General features: G+C 46.7%; 1 protein-coding gene across 6 annotated transcripts in view; it reads left to right on the forward strand.

The window, feature by feature from the left end:
• Ge-1 (Enhancer of mRNA-decapping protein 4 homolog Ge-1) overlaps window positions 1-10589 on the forward strand; it is a 222399-nt gene extending 211810 nt beyond the window's left edge. For all 6 annotated transcript variants that reach the window (XM_055063694.1, XM_055063698.2, XM_055063697.1 and 3 more), the window contains 2 exons: window positions 8764-8927; window positions 9545-10589. In XM_055063694.1, the coding sequence (XP_054919669.1) occupies window positions 8764-8927; window positions 9545-9728 (348 nt within the window). In that variant the 3' untranslated portion in view covers window positions 9729-10589. The remainder of the gene's footprint in view (window positions 1-8763; window positions 8928-9544) is intronic.
• Window positions 10590-14196: the final 3607 nt, after the last annotated feature.

The following is a 14196-nucleotide window of genomic DNA, read 5'->3' on the forward strand; positions in this document are numbered from 1 at the left end:
ATAGTGCGATTTTCCGTGCGATCTGTTGTGCAGCGCGTCGTGTGCGACTTGACGCATGAGGCGATTCGGGACACATGGTACGAATAAGCGAGCGGCAGGTAGCTCTGCCCACAACCGGCGCCCCTGCGTGGAAGTTCGGAATGCTGCGTAACTTCATACAGAAAGTTAAAGCAACCGTATTTGCACAGCTATCTTGTTTAAAACAAACGATGACAATATAAGCACATCTATGCGAGCGCTGTAGACGTGTTTCCGCAAGGCCGCGTTAGCAGTATCGGATCCGTTGACAGCCGCCGATGGCCAGGAGCCGGCAGACATAGCTCGTTGGGCCATCGAATCAGACACCGGTTGCGCTTGTGACACGATCGCTTGCAGCTCGTATAACGAAGCGCCTATGTTTGTCGGCACAACGTGTACACAGTTATGTCACGCTTAAATTGCAGCACATTTGATTTCATTGGCGCCGACAGAAGCGAACGAACATGCCAGGCAAGCTCGCGATCGCTGGGAGACAATGTAGGCCTAGCTCGCCGGCCGTCTATCATGGGTCGAGGGTCCTTGCGATGCGTCCGCAGCTCGTAATAAAGCACCTAAATTCGTCAGCACAATCAGTGCCTGAACATTTACGTTTCTCTTAAGTGAAAATACGGTTAGTTTTCCCCGTGCCGTTAGTAGCGATGAGTAAACACGCCAGTCAGGCGAGCCGCTTCGTATACAGACAATTGCTGGCGCGTCTGCGCTGACCACGTCCGAGTAGAAATCATGCCAACGATTTACTATTTCACACAACATTTTATAACTCGCACTCTTTCGAGGTCACTTTATTCTAGAAGTTATTTCGTGTCAGAAACAAATTGTAGCCGATTTATGTGCCGCCGTCAGCGGCGAAAGAGGCCCGCGTTTCGACCAGGGAGAGAAAAAAAAAGACATGATCGGAGCGGCGAGGCGCCCACTCGCCGGCCCCGCCCTGCCGGGTCTACCATGTGGCCATGATGTTCACGCTACCGGCGCTGTCATTGGCTGCGGTCGTCCGACCGATGCTGCAGTCGCAGGACAACATGCAGGAAATCGTCGCCGCTGGACGACAAAAACGACGACGATGATGGCGAGGACATGGCAAACCACATGTAGGCATAGCAGACGAACTAGCAAAACGAAGCTTGCGCGCACGCTGGCTACGCGTCAGAGCATACGTCATGACCTTTTGCCAACACGTGCCCACTTGGTTGACATTTCTGCCTCTGCCGTCTCGTTGCTCTCTGAAACCAAAACTCCGACTGGTCGCTACAAAAAACACTGCAAATAATTACCTGTTGCGCTCTGAAGTAAATTATGTTTCGTGCCGTGATTACTGGGTCATTAACTACTTATTAAAGCAGAAAAAAAAACACGTGGATTTTTTTTGTGTCAGTACTCCTTTAAACATGTTTCTCCAAAAACACAGGTTGAAAATGGCCCGTTTGTACTTCCTGCACTCACAATGATGTGCGAACTACAGCCTGGAGCACTTATAAGTGTAGCCACTTATAGTGCAGGACTGTGAATATTGCAGTCTTTTCTGGCTCCCATTTATCTGCCCATAAAAATTTAATTGTGCAGCCACGCTTAATGAAATACCATAAAACCTCGTTAAACCGCACCTGCTTAAACAGTAGTTTCGTCTTAAAAGTAGTAAAGTCAAATCCCAGGCTCAGCGGCCATTGAACATAATGTGTTTTGTATCCGCATAAACCGTACCAGCTTATTGCGTACATATCGGTTAACACGTAGTGTTCCCACTTTTCATCAAGCAAACATGGCGGTGCGTTCTCTGTCGGGTGGTCCGGCAGAACAACAAGCCTCAGAGATCAGAACAATGGCCTCCAAGCACCCCATGCGTTTGTGCATGAAGCCACCTCAACATCAACATCATTTCAGCACCGTGCCAGAGAGCAGTGTGGCATCGTGCAAACAAGGACTCGCGTCATGCCGAAGCTCGGATAAAAAGGACACCGGGTGCTCAGCATAGAAGGAAAATTAGACATTGTTCGTGCTATCGAATGTGACACGAAGTCGGCACTGGAATGCAACAGGGATCTACTGTTGACTACGGTGTGTGGCATTTGGAATGCAAAAAAGTTGCTCAGCAGCGCTGCTGCGACCATGAAAAGATGTCGGCTACGATGTCCGACTTTTTGCCATCGTTGCCTCTGTTGTTGCCAAAGTGTCAACTAGCGACAGTGATCAGGACGACACGGAAAGCGATAGCACGGGCGATTCAGGCCTGACAGTGGCAGAAGCTGAGCGTTACGTCAGCCTCGTGCATACAATCGTCGCGACGAAAACAGCACCTTGCAAAGAAAAAGGCACCCTGAAACTTGTGCAGCGCTACCGCCCGCATGCATGGAGAACATGCAACGCCAACGAGGAATCTGCCATGCGAGTGTTTGCTGAGAAGAGGGGGCTGGCTGAAAAGCTGGCTCACAGCTTCAGTAAGTTTGAGGCTGCTATCGTCGCTGCTAGGCTGCCGCGGCACTAAACGAAAATACCAGTTTTGTCGCGTGAAGTGAATAAAAATACTGCATGTTTTTTACCCTTTCATTGCACTCTCTTTTGAGTTCCGTTTTTGACAGGTTTTTAAGTGGGCGACCTCATGCAATTTCGATTAAGCAGTACTACCATTTAGTATGTAGTTTATCCGAGCTCCGGCCAACTACGGTTTAACGAGGTTTCACTGTACTGCGTATAATGTGGTTGCTGAAAAATCCTACCAACAAACAAGGCAGCAAGCAAGCTTCTCAATGAGGTGTGCTGGCCGAGGGGAGAGCGAGAGAAGTGCTGTGCAAGTGACCAATTGAACAAGGGACAGACGGGAAAACGAAAACGGCAGCAGCGTTGTGCTGGCTCAGCAGGCACACGCAGGTTGCCTAGACAGTGGAGAAGCCTTTTGCTATACAAGAAGCAGATATGCTTCTGCTTGGGAAAGCACATAAAGGAATGCAGTGGAAACTTTGCAAGGTTGGAAAGATTTTCCCAGGCAAGAATGGCCTAGTAAGGGTATGCTTGCTTCATACATCTGAAGGAAAACTGGTCAAGAGACAGACTCGGCTGGTATCTAGTCATGCTGTGGATTTCCAAGGCTGTGAGACTGCTAAAGAAATACAGACACCACGAGAAACAACTACTTGACTCGTATTGCACTGAGTAAATTATCGGTAGTTTTCGTTAACTGATTTTAACAAACCGAATCTGCACACAGGGTGTAATGGCGGATGCTGTACTCAAGGGCACCTCGCATTCGTGTGAAGGAACCATGCAAGCTTTTGTACTACTCATTTGTTCACGTTCCTTGTGCAGTGGCAAACTGTGTTGAACACTTTGAAACTGAGCAAGATGGGAGGGCATTAACATTCTATTCGCCCCTGTGATGCAGAATTTTCTGCCAGAGCTCCTCACTTTCGTCATCGGTAATATAACTGCCACAGTCGAAGATCGCTACAGAGCTGCAGGTCTACAAGTATTGGTAGAAAAGGCCATGGTCAAGGGTGGAGTGGATTGAGCAGCAGCAGGTTCGGGATGGTTTCTTGATACAATCGAACCCACTTGCAACAATATTCAAGTGCCACAAAAATTCCATTGTTATAACTGGGTTGCATAAAAAAAAAATCAAAATAGGGGGATGGTGGAGCTGATGTGTGAAAACTATAATGGCGGGGAGGCCAGTGCCCCTCCCCACCACCTTACTCTAACTGCTGATTGTGTTCACTCATTTAACTGCTTCCTGGGCACTCTGATTGCGTGTAACAAGCAGCGGCTGTTGGCGTTAAAGAATGGCAAAGAGGTGTCACGGGCAGCAAACGATGTGTGAGCTCCGCCGAGGCATCGCTTTGGTAGCCCCAAAAGGGGCTTTTGAAAATTGCGATAAGGCTGCCACAGCAGCCTCTCAGCTTGAGAAATCCAGAATAAACGCCGAGGCAAGATCGCCACAAGCATCTCTCCACGTACTTCTCGCTGGCTTGCACGAGAAAACCCCAGGTCCGTCAGCCTTGCGTGCTTTACGCGAAGCTTGTCGACATCCCTCTCCAAGGCATCCAGGTGCTCCACGTAGTGCAGCGGAAGGTTTCTTTGGAAACAAAGCCCCGGAGGAACTGAATAATCTGCCAGGCCTCCTGTGAGGACAACATTGAGGCAGCCTGCCCTAACGCGTCATTGCTGCCGTCGTTTCCGTCGCCATCTCATTGAAGCATATTCATGACGATTGCATCACCGGTTAGAAGCACGTTATCCAAATCTGGTAGCCATGCGCTTTCTTTTCACCGGCAACGTCGTGCATTACCGATGATCAGTGGGCGGATCAGCCATCTTCCGTTTCAGCAGCGAGTCAAGCGAGGCTGAGAAACCACGTGGCCAGGAACAATTTCAACGCAACCAGCAAAGACGAAACGCAAGTGATTAAGCTGTTTGCAGAACTGTGCTGAATGAGGAACCAGCGAGCAATCTGAGAGCAGCGCAGTTGGTGGGATCCAGTCGTGTTTCGGAGGGTTGTGCGGAGCAGAGCTATGGTCACAGTCCATTCATGTTCGGAGGGGTGGAAGGGCGACGGGAGAGAGGCATGAGGAGAAGGCTGGAAAATGAGTGCCCGGCGGTTGTCAGGGCAGGGAGCCATCGTGCAGCGACTCGAATTTCTTGTTTTCTCTTTTCAAGGATTTTGCATTTCACTACCTTTCGGCACAGACACCCAGCAGCCAGACTTCATCGTTGTCTGTATGCCACGTGGTGTATGGTGTAAACGTATGCAACTAGAGGCAATGTCCAGAATTGCTGGGGTTGAGACGGTGCTACTGCCTCTCCGGCATTATCAATATTTCTTCCCGTGCCAGGTCATCCATAATTTATAGTCATTAGCACGTAGTTTTATATAGTTTCTGAGCTGCAAGAAAAGAGGGCTTACTGGTAATACTTGCCCCTTGGTCAATGGCAATAAAAATTCTGGGCACGTAACATGCCTAAATTGAGATAGTGTAGATACAGAACATGACATGGCATGGCAAGAACTTTATTTTAGTCCAGAGAAACTATGGTCCGAGGGCACAAGACCCCAGGCTAAGTCGGTGGCTCCGCCCACGTAGGCACCGGTAGGCCAAAGGCTTTCCCGATGTCGTGAGCTCTCCGGACGGCCAGGAGTTGATCTTGGAGGACTTCGCTGGATATGCGCCCACTCCAGTCCTCCTCACTATTGAGATCCGAAGCCCTTTGGTTGGGGCACAGCCAGAACATATGATCAAACAGACACGGTGTGTGTCCACAACTTTTACATTCCGCGGGAAAATCCTGGTCAATTTTGTTAAGCACAAAAGGTGTGGGATAAGAGTTAGTTTGAATCATTCTTAATGTGACTGCCTGAGCTCGGTTGAGCTTCTGATGGGGGGGAGGAAAAGAACAGGCAAAATTTTACTTTTCAAAAACGAGTGGATGCATTATAGTGTACTGTTGTAATAGTTCTGCAGACACCCACAAGGTGGAGAGAAGTAATTAATTGGGGGGAAAATGAGACATCCACCCAATCGTAGCAATTGTTGCAAAAGAAATCCATACAGGTTCCTCAAAAGAAAAGCCTCACAGTTGAAGAAACATTTGTCCTGGTCCAGGACTCGAACTTGAGACCACTGCCTTTCCGGGGCAGCCACTCTACCATCTGAGCTATAACCAGGGGGCTAGCAGATGGCAGGGCGAAGTCCAATTTGTCAACAACTCGAAGCAAAGGCAAGAGTTTGACGTAATAGTTCTACGGAAACCCGCAAGGTGTAGAGAAGTAATTAATTTGTGTACTGGGGGAGTGATTCCAGTGGATGCTGTGGCAAGCGCCGAGAGTGATGCAGAAAACACTGAAATTGGGGCGGCGCTGCCATCACCTTATGCTGAAACTCTGGCTGTTTCAACAAGTTCACGGACCGGTCACTGTTGTCTGCTCTACGCGCCGTCGTTCTTGCATCACTTCCGTTGTTTTTGTCACTCTTTGTCCATTTTCTTTATGCGTCACTGGGGAATAAAATCACTGTTTCTGCCACCAAGTAGCAAAACTAGATATAGCAAAGTGAAATGACTTGGAGCTCCAAGCAGCTCCAGTAGGGTCTCTGACACAATACGTGTTTAGCAGGCGATGGTGGTGCCACTAACATTTCAATAAAATATGTGTCAGAGGAGGGAGCCTGCGCTAGACCCACTGCTCCTATCTAGTACACTCTAGTTTTGATTCGGCTGCCTGTCAGCAGCACGCATTCTACACCAAATGCTTGCACATTGTAATTCTTTGCCTCTTCAGTTTGTGTGCAGAGTATATACAGTCGGCAACTGATTTTTTCATATCCTACTACTGCAGCACGCCTCATAGATTTTCGAATGTAAAACCCGTTTTAATTGACTGCCTGGTTTCTGGTAGAATGCCAAATAGCAATTGTAGTTTTTCTAGGTTCAAAGGCTTGAAAAGGCCGTGTTGAGTATACCACATTGGCCAGTGTTCAGTGCCATCCAACCTTTTATCGTTAGGAATCGCCATCTTTGCTTTTCTCATGACTCATAGCGAATTCTCTGCAAAGGGTCTTCCAAGAGAGGTTGATTGTTTGTATTGTGTAGTGACCATGTGTTGACAGCTGCGCTCTTTACAGCATGCCAAAATAAATATAATTACCACCATTTCACGCACATTCCAAAGTGATATGTGAAACACATCTTGCCTAACAAAGCAATCCGACCCACAGAGTGGTTGCATTGTGGTACGATTGCTGGGCACACAGCAAGGTTCCAATTTTTTAATTCTCTGTCTTATCACTTGACAGCACTGTCACAGTTCTGTTGCCATATCATTTAATTCCTGTCATTGTGTTTTCATCATATGTCATAAAAATCGCAAGTGCCTCATTTCTTCTTTATTATAGTCTAGGATGCCGTTGCCATGTTGGGCACACATTGCCTCGTCATTGTTGCTCTTGTCACAGTAGAAGTCACTTTAATTGGTGTTTGTGTAATCTATGAGGTTGTTTTATACAACCAATTTGGTCCAGACAAGGAGCCTAATAAAGCTGAGTGAAATGCACAAACATTGCAGAGTATGCAAGCAAGTGGAAGAAGTTATAAACAACAATTATATCTAACAGTGCTAATCAGTGCCCAAAAGCTGCTGCATTGCTATGTTGAAAATATGTAACTCCGAGGCCTGGTGCACTTATTTCCAATTGTTGCATTTCAGCAGCACTCCACTTCCCAAAAGCGTTCTGCAGTGTGCAATAAAATTCTCTGCAAGCTATAACCAAACCTGAACCATCAAATATGAAATGCACATGGGCTAGAGAGAATTTGCAATGGAACCATGTCCATCCATGTAGGGTACCATTTTTTGCATGGTGCTAGTGGGGACAGGTGGCTCCCAAGGAGCAGAAAACCAAAGTTCTCGTACAAAAACTAAAACAGTATAAAGGAGAGCACGAGTAACTATGAGGCAAAAACTTTAACTGGTAAAGCTACGGTGCATCAAACTACCTATTGCAGGTATGCAGCAAGGAGCAATAGTGGTTAACTTCACTGGAGCGGAAATTCAGGCTAGTTTGATTATGATCATCTAATAACAGCATGTAAAACGGTGACGAACATAGGAGAGATCCATGGAGCTGACTTCCAACTTTAACAAGTTGAAAGTCAGCACTGTGTATGTCTTCTGTGTCCATCCCTCGTTTTTATGTGTGTGTGTGTTGTGGTGATGTGCTTCGAGTTCACTTCTCAGTGCTCAGAGTCAAGGTGTCATTTCAGGTCCAGATAGTCTACCACAGGAGACTACTGGAAAGAGCCAAAACAATTCAAAAGAACTAGCTCCGGGATGTATTTATTCTTGCAAATCCCAGTACAAGTGCTATGGTATAAGAATAATTTCCATAAAAATGAAATAATTAGATTACATAACATTTCAGTGCAATCAACAGCAATATAAAGGTAACCACAACTGCATGAGCTGACTAGTTCATGTATTGCTGATATTGCTGAAGTGTTCATCTCTTCTTAATGTGAGAGCATTACATTGTGCAACCCCGCCGCCATCAGAAAGCCGTGAATTGCCATGGTGAGGATTCGATCCACTGCTACTGCTGCGTAGCTGGGCACGCTAACCACTCTGCCACCATTGCAACAGGCTACAGTGATGAATATCTTTGAGTGTGTGCTCATGGTATGGCTCTGCCTGGCGGGTGGTTCACTAGATGGCAGAGCGAGGCTGCGGAGATGTCACTGCAAGCCGGACCCCATGGATGACGACAATGAATAAGATGCAACGCATATCAGTTACCCGTTGGACAACATCCCCCCCAGAGTATGAGGTGTTCACCTAAGAAGCTGATGAAGAAATGTAGTGTCAACACTATGGTGCAGCTCGGAAAAGTACTGTCATCGAGAAAGAACACTCTTCAATTAAAACTCGGTTGAGAAATCTCAATCTTGCGTTGTTATGACTTCATAAGCAGCAACATTACACTCGGAAACAGTGCAGCAGCACTAAACTCTGCAACATTTCGCTACAACACTAAAGTCAGCGACATACTCTACAACAAGTAATGCTCTTGCATTTACACATCATAATAATTGCTTAGGTGCCCCCATATTTTCTGTGTGTATAAGTGATAGAGCTATGGACTTCAGTAGAATGATGTGTTAGTGACCTATATGACACTGTCTAAAATATACATCCAAAATTGAACTTCACTTTAGTCTCCTTATAACAAAACAAAATTTGTCATCCAGGCTCTTTCAGTGGCTGACCTGGCTACAGTTGTGTCAACATGCGAGATGGTGTCCCCTGCCATTGTCTTTGGCCAGCATCCATGCCCTTTACAACAGCCAGTGCTGCTCTCGCTCATCCAGCAGTTGTGTGCAGACCTTGCGACCAGCACTGAAATTAAGCTGAAGTAAGCATTGTGCCTTAACTGCTTGACATTTTTTCAATGAGCTATTTCTTATACTTTGTGCAGATAGTGAAGTATGTGCATTAGATACCATTGTAATGTTATCAGTGTATTACAATCATCAAGGTAGTGATTGGTTGCATGCAAAGCATAGCTATTGGTTGACATTGGCCAGGGTCTTGCAATATTCTGTAAGTCAGAACATCTTCCTAGTGGATGTCATATCCATCATCAGTACCAACAGCATTTAGGTAGACATTTTTAGCTTTTCATGCAGATTTTTGCATCTCTAGTGCAACTTGTTCCTCACTTGTGTAATACTTCCACACGGACTTTTAGTGGAAAATGTCAGATTTGTGAACATCAAATTATTTTTCCTTCTGGTGCTTTTCCTCCATTGTAGATTATTATTAACAACTTCACTTGCCCTGGTTGGTTTTATCCAAATGCCTGGCTGCCAACGGCCCCTTATAAAAAGTTACTGGGATGCATTAGCATGCCTGATGAATTTTTCTTTACTAGCTTGCAACTTTTAGCAGGAGCCTGTGAAACCTTGTAGACACCTTAGTTATGATGGTTGTCTCTCACAAAAGTCTATATTGCCTGTTATCTACCTACAGGTACCTGGAAGAGGCTGTGCTCAGCCTAGACAAAGAAAACGCAGTCACAAAGGAGCACATGAAAGTTATCTTGACACAGCTGTGCCAGAAGCTCAGCAAATTCCTCACAGGAACACCTCTTCACGACATGGGACGCATGGCCAAACGTCTGCTTATGGTCACCCAGAGCTCTCTCACCTGCTAGCTTCCAGTCAATGTGAGGCATCTGGGGAATCCACAGGGTTCATCTCAATGGAGGACACTTGTGGTCAAGGCACTGTGAAGTTTTTGTAGTGTGCTGTGCCTGGCATGCAGTGGGCTAGAATGATGGAAGTGTGCACGAGGAGTGTACAGTGTGGCAGCAATTTGGCTCTTGCTGCAGTAGAACATTGTTAAGGGTGCTCTGGGGATCACCTGCTTTTCCCCATTTTTTTTTTCTTCCATGTTTCTTTTCACCTTAAGGGGAAAGGAGGAGGGGCAAAGCTGTACATGTTCCCATTTCAAAATAATGCTTTGCTAGTGCACTTTAATTGGTGTACAACCAACAGCAATCTGTGCATTATCCAAGATAGTGCATCACGGTTACTTAAGCAGTTTTCCCTCAACCATGCACATTTTGTACCAATTTATTAAACACAGTTTGAAATGAAAATTAAGTTTGCTTTGAAGATAGGTTCTACTGCTCTTCTTTAAGACTTAACAGTGTGGCAGAGCACTTTGCACATAGATGTATACTGTAGCCAATATTTCAGTTCAACAAGTATTTGTTAACTGGCCATGTGCTGTGCTGCTCAGCACCTTTGACAAATGTTTTGCCACTGGTTTGTATTGCCATATTTTCGGCTCTTCGTGCAGCATTTCCACTACCTCTCCCCTTTCCTCGTGTTTCCACTTAAAGCAGAATGTGTCATCTTTTTGCAATTACAAATTTTAAGAATTGTTAAATTCACCTTTGCCTCACTGTAACATTGTTCTTGCATTTCATTTGACACTTTCTCTGTATTGTTTACTGAGTGCTGTTTGTTTTTGTAGATTGAAGAGAAATAAAGGTTTTCTATTTATTCAATAGCTTGGTGTAGACTGGGTCACTTGTAGAACTGGTGATCTGAGTGCACCATGGTGCAATTAAATAGCGAGTGATGGTTGGGTATGCAAGCTGAAGCTTCTAATACCCAGTCACATTATCACCATGAATTTGTTTCGCTTGCATTATTTGTGCCCGATTTGGCCACAGTGCCTTTTCACGCAAAAAGTAGGAGCAAGCATCAAGTTGCCAACACATCAATAGTGCTGTTCTTTGTCCAAAATTTGCACAAAAATCTTCTCCAAGCATTATTCCTCAGAAAGAAAAATGCTGCCCCATAGAGTGTCTTGTAGCAGCAGTGTCGGCTCAGTGTGCGTCGCGGTTCCGCAGTATTCATGCTCTTGCTAAAGTGTTTGCGTCACGGTGCAGAGGCTCTGATGGTATATGTGGCATTGTCTGCTGACCATGCAGCTAGCATAGGTAGTGAAGGGTCTACATCGTTTCGATCGCAGTGTTGAAATTAGTGTAAAGGACAGAACACCCAAATAAGGATTCTCGGCCAAAAATAAACCAGTTTTGCCGCGACCAATTCATGCTTAATAATAAAAAAGCAAGCCTCGTCAAAGAAAAGTAGTCTACGTCCTTTTGCAATGTTGTAAATTAGTGTCAAGTATCAGACAAGGTCAAATAATGATCCTTGTGAACAAAGCAAAAAAAGCTCACTGAAGTTCATTACACGTTTATTCGTTCGTTACTACTGTCCTGTCTTGACCAACCGCTACTTCACGTCTCTTTTTCTGAAAAAAAGAGAAAGAAAATTAACCGCTTATATAAAAGGAGTGGGGAGAGGGGGTGATCCTCCTTTATACTTGAGTATACTGTGGGTCTGTTCGATTCGCCTGCACCACTGTGACCAGTTCCCGGCGGTTCGCGAGAAGTCCAGAAACTGCAGTTTGATTCCGGAGGTGCAGGCCCAGCGAAACACTCGAAACGAATGCAAAGGTGCAGACGCGGTGCAGGCTTTGTGCTATGTCAGACTAATGTGCACGGAGTGCGCAAGTTTGAGAGGTCCTGAACTGCATATATGATCGCTCTCTGGGGCGTAAATACACACCACACCAGTTGCGTAGACACATCAGACGTGCGTAAGCGGGGTTTTAACGGCGCTCGCGCCCGTGTGCTGCGTCGTTTGCTGCGCCTCTGCTTCGCACCTGTATGCCTGCACCAAGTCGGCACCGACAGTGGAGCGGGTGCAGCAAAATCATGAACGAGCCCTGCACCTTTCCTCCACCTTTTGAAACGAGCGTCGGGGTTCTGCGGGCGCCATTGCTGCACCGCTGAAACGAATGGCAGGGTGCAGCACCTCGCGAACTGGTTCAAGTGCTGCAGGCGAATCGAACGTACCCTGTAATTGAACTTTTACATTCGACGTGCAGACTTACTGATCGGTTTTCCATCCTTCCATGTAGCCATTTTAATGGTGGACTCCAAGGAAGCCGCTGAAGCCATTTGATGTGCATCTTTCTTCACTGAGTTCCTAACGGCTCTTGCAGCTATTGATGAGAACTGTAGGTAACTGGAACAGCAGTGTAATAGGAGCTTAGAATTTCAACCCTGCATGTGCCCGGTACCATGCTCAAGGGCGAAACGGTCACTGCAAGCAGTACTTCAGAACACTTACGTGAGGCCGGCTACTCTCCAGTAAGTCATTCTGATAACGCCAAACTATGCCGACTTGTCTCAAGGTTTTGAACGAAATGATAATTGCACCTTCGACGATCGGAGGCGGGCTACTGTGCGTTGTTGCAATCACGGCGGCCAAAGAGCGACAGCTTCTGCAGGAGGTCGTGCCGTCGTGCACAGCAGAACGCGCCAAGCCGAACCAGAAGCCACTCTCAAGTTCAAGAAATGGCCACAGAGGGCGAAAAAATCGACCGCGCGCCGCTGCTAATAAAACAAGCATAGTAAGATCACTCAAAGGATGCCTCAATTAGTTTCAATGTCTCCCGTTAGAGGCGCCATAATAAGCGCAATTTTTGTTTATTGCGCCAAGTTATTGCGCCATAATAAGCGCAATAACTTGTTTGTTCTTACTCAGTGTATTCAAATATCAAAAGCAGAAAGCAGACCGTTGTACGTGGCCTTTTTAGACATCACAGGACCCTATGACAACGTAGACCGCAACATTTTGTGCATAGAGATAGTAGAACAAGAGGAAAAGCTGGGCCGGAAATGTGGGAACCTCTCACGGAGGAAGGAAACTGAGGAGAGGCCTACCGCGCATTTACATTCGCTCGCCTGTGCAGCCGGTCGACTGCAGCGCCGCCCCCGCGGCGCCAACAGGAACTATATATCTAGGTAACTTTTCGCCCTAGGGGAGCCTAGGTCCCCAGTTGTCGTGTAAAAAACGCGCCTAGTTCCTGAAACGCCCTAGTCCCTATGCGCGCGCGCGTGGGGCCCATAGAAATTGACCATAGCGCAGCAGGGTTTAACATGGTTTAACCCGCTGGAGCAACAGGGTGGGCGGTTCATGGCGCTTGCACGCAAGCAGCACGACCACGAACGAAGCGATACAAGGTGGAACAGCGCGTTTTACGGCAATCGAAGTTGTGTGTGTGTGACGTGCTTGGTGTGCAAAGAGCAATTTAGTTGCGTGTGTGACGAAGGTGTATGTGCAAGATAGCACGACCCCGAACGAAGGTGGAACATCGCGTTTTGGCGTTTGGTGTGCGCAGAGCAATCGAGTTGCGTGTGTGACGCGTTTGTTCGCGCAAACAGCACGACCACGAACGAAGCGATACAAGGTGGAACAGCGCGTGTTGCACAATCGAGTTGTGTGTGTGCGTGTGTGTGACGCGTTTGTTATGCGCAAAGAGCACGACGACGATCGTCTTCTAACTGCGCCAGAGCCAACCGATTGTTGAGTACTACATACGTATTGCGCGGGCGTTAAAACTAGAGAAACACGGGATTGCGACGCGACCAGCCGCAGTGTATAGGACTGTACGTAGGTAAGTTTACTGCACCGACTTTTAATTCGGAGTGAATAAGGGACACACCACGAGTGATTTGTATGCGGAGGTTAACCACGTGCATTAATTAGCGGTGGTATAGAAAAGGAAAGCGGGGGGGGGGGGGGGGGGAAGCGGAGGGCGGCGGGGATTGCTGCGCCAGGTGCTCGAAAGCATTTCCGCGCAAGTTTTGTCGGTGTACTCGATGAACTAAATGCCGCATTAAAGAAATTGTGACGAAATGTTGGCATGTGCGTAGTGGCGCAGTGTAAAATGTGTCCGAGAGTAAATCCGAAAAGAACCGAAGCGTACCATGTGTAAAAAATGTGTGAAAGCTACAGCTGCAAGCTTATGTTATGCAGCATTGTCCTATGTCGAGATATTGTTCTTATGAATGTAGCACCCATCGCCCTTGTACACATATGTTCTGGCTTCGGTGCACTATCATCGAGGCATTGATCGAGGTTAATAAAAGTGTACCCGCAACGAGTGCGTCGCTCTGGTTTCGGTTTCTGTTTTCGCTGCCATTCGTGATAATAAACCGTTTGCAAATCGTACTTTTTGTTGGCAATTCTTTGGACAGGGAACGAAAACTCGCAATTAAAATAAGCAATACGTAAAATGTGTTAAACGAAAAA

The sequence above is a fragment of the Dermacentor andersoni genome, chromosome 1 (genome assembly GCF_023375885.2).
Source record: "Dermacentor andersoni chromosome 1, qqDerAnde1_hic_scaffold, whole genome shotgun sequence".
In the NCBI taxonomy this organism is placed as follows: domain Eukaryota; kingdom Metazoa; phylum Arthropoda; class Arachnida; order Ixodida; family Ixodidae; genus Dermacentor; species Dermacentor andersoni.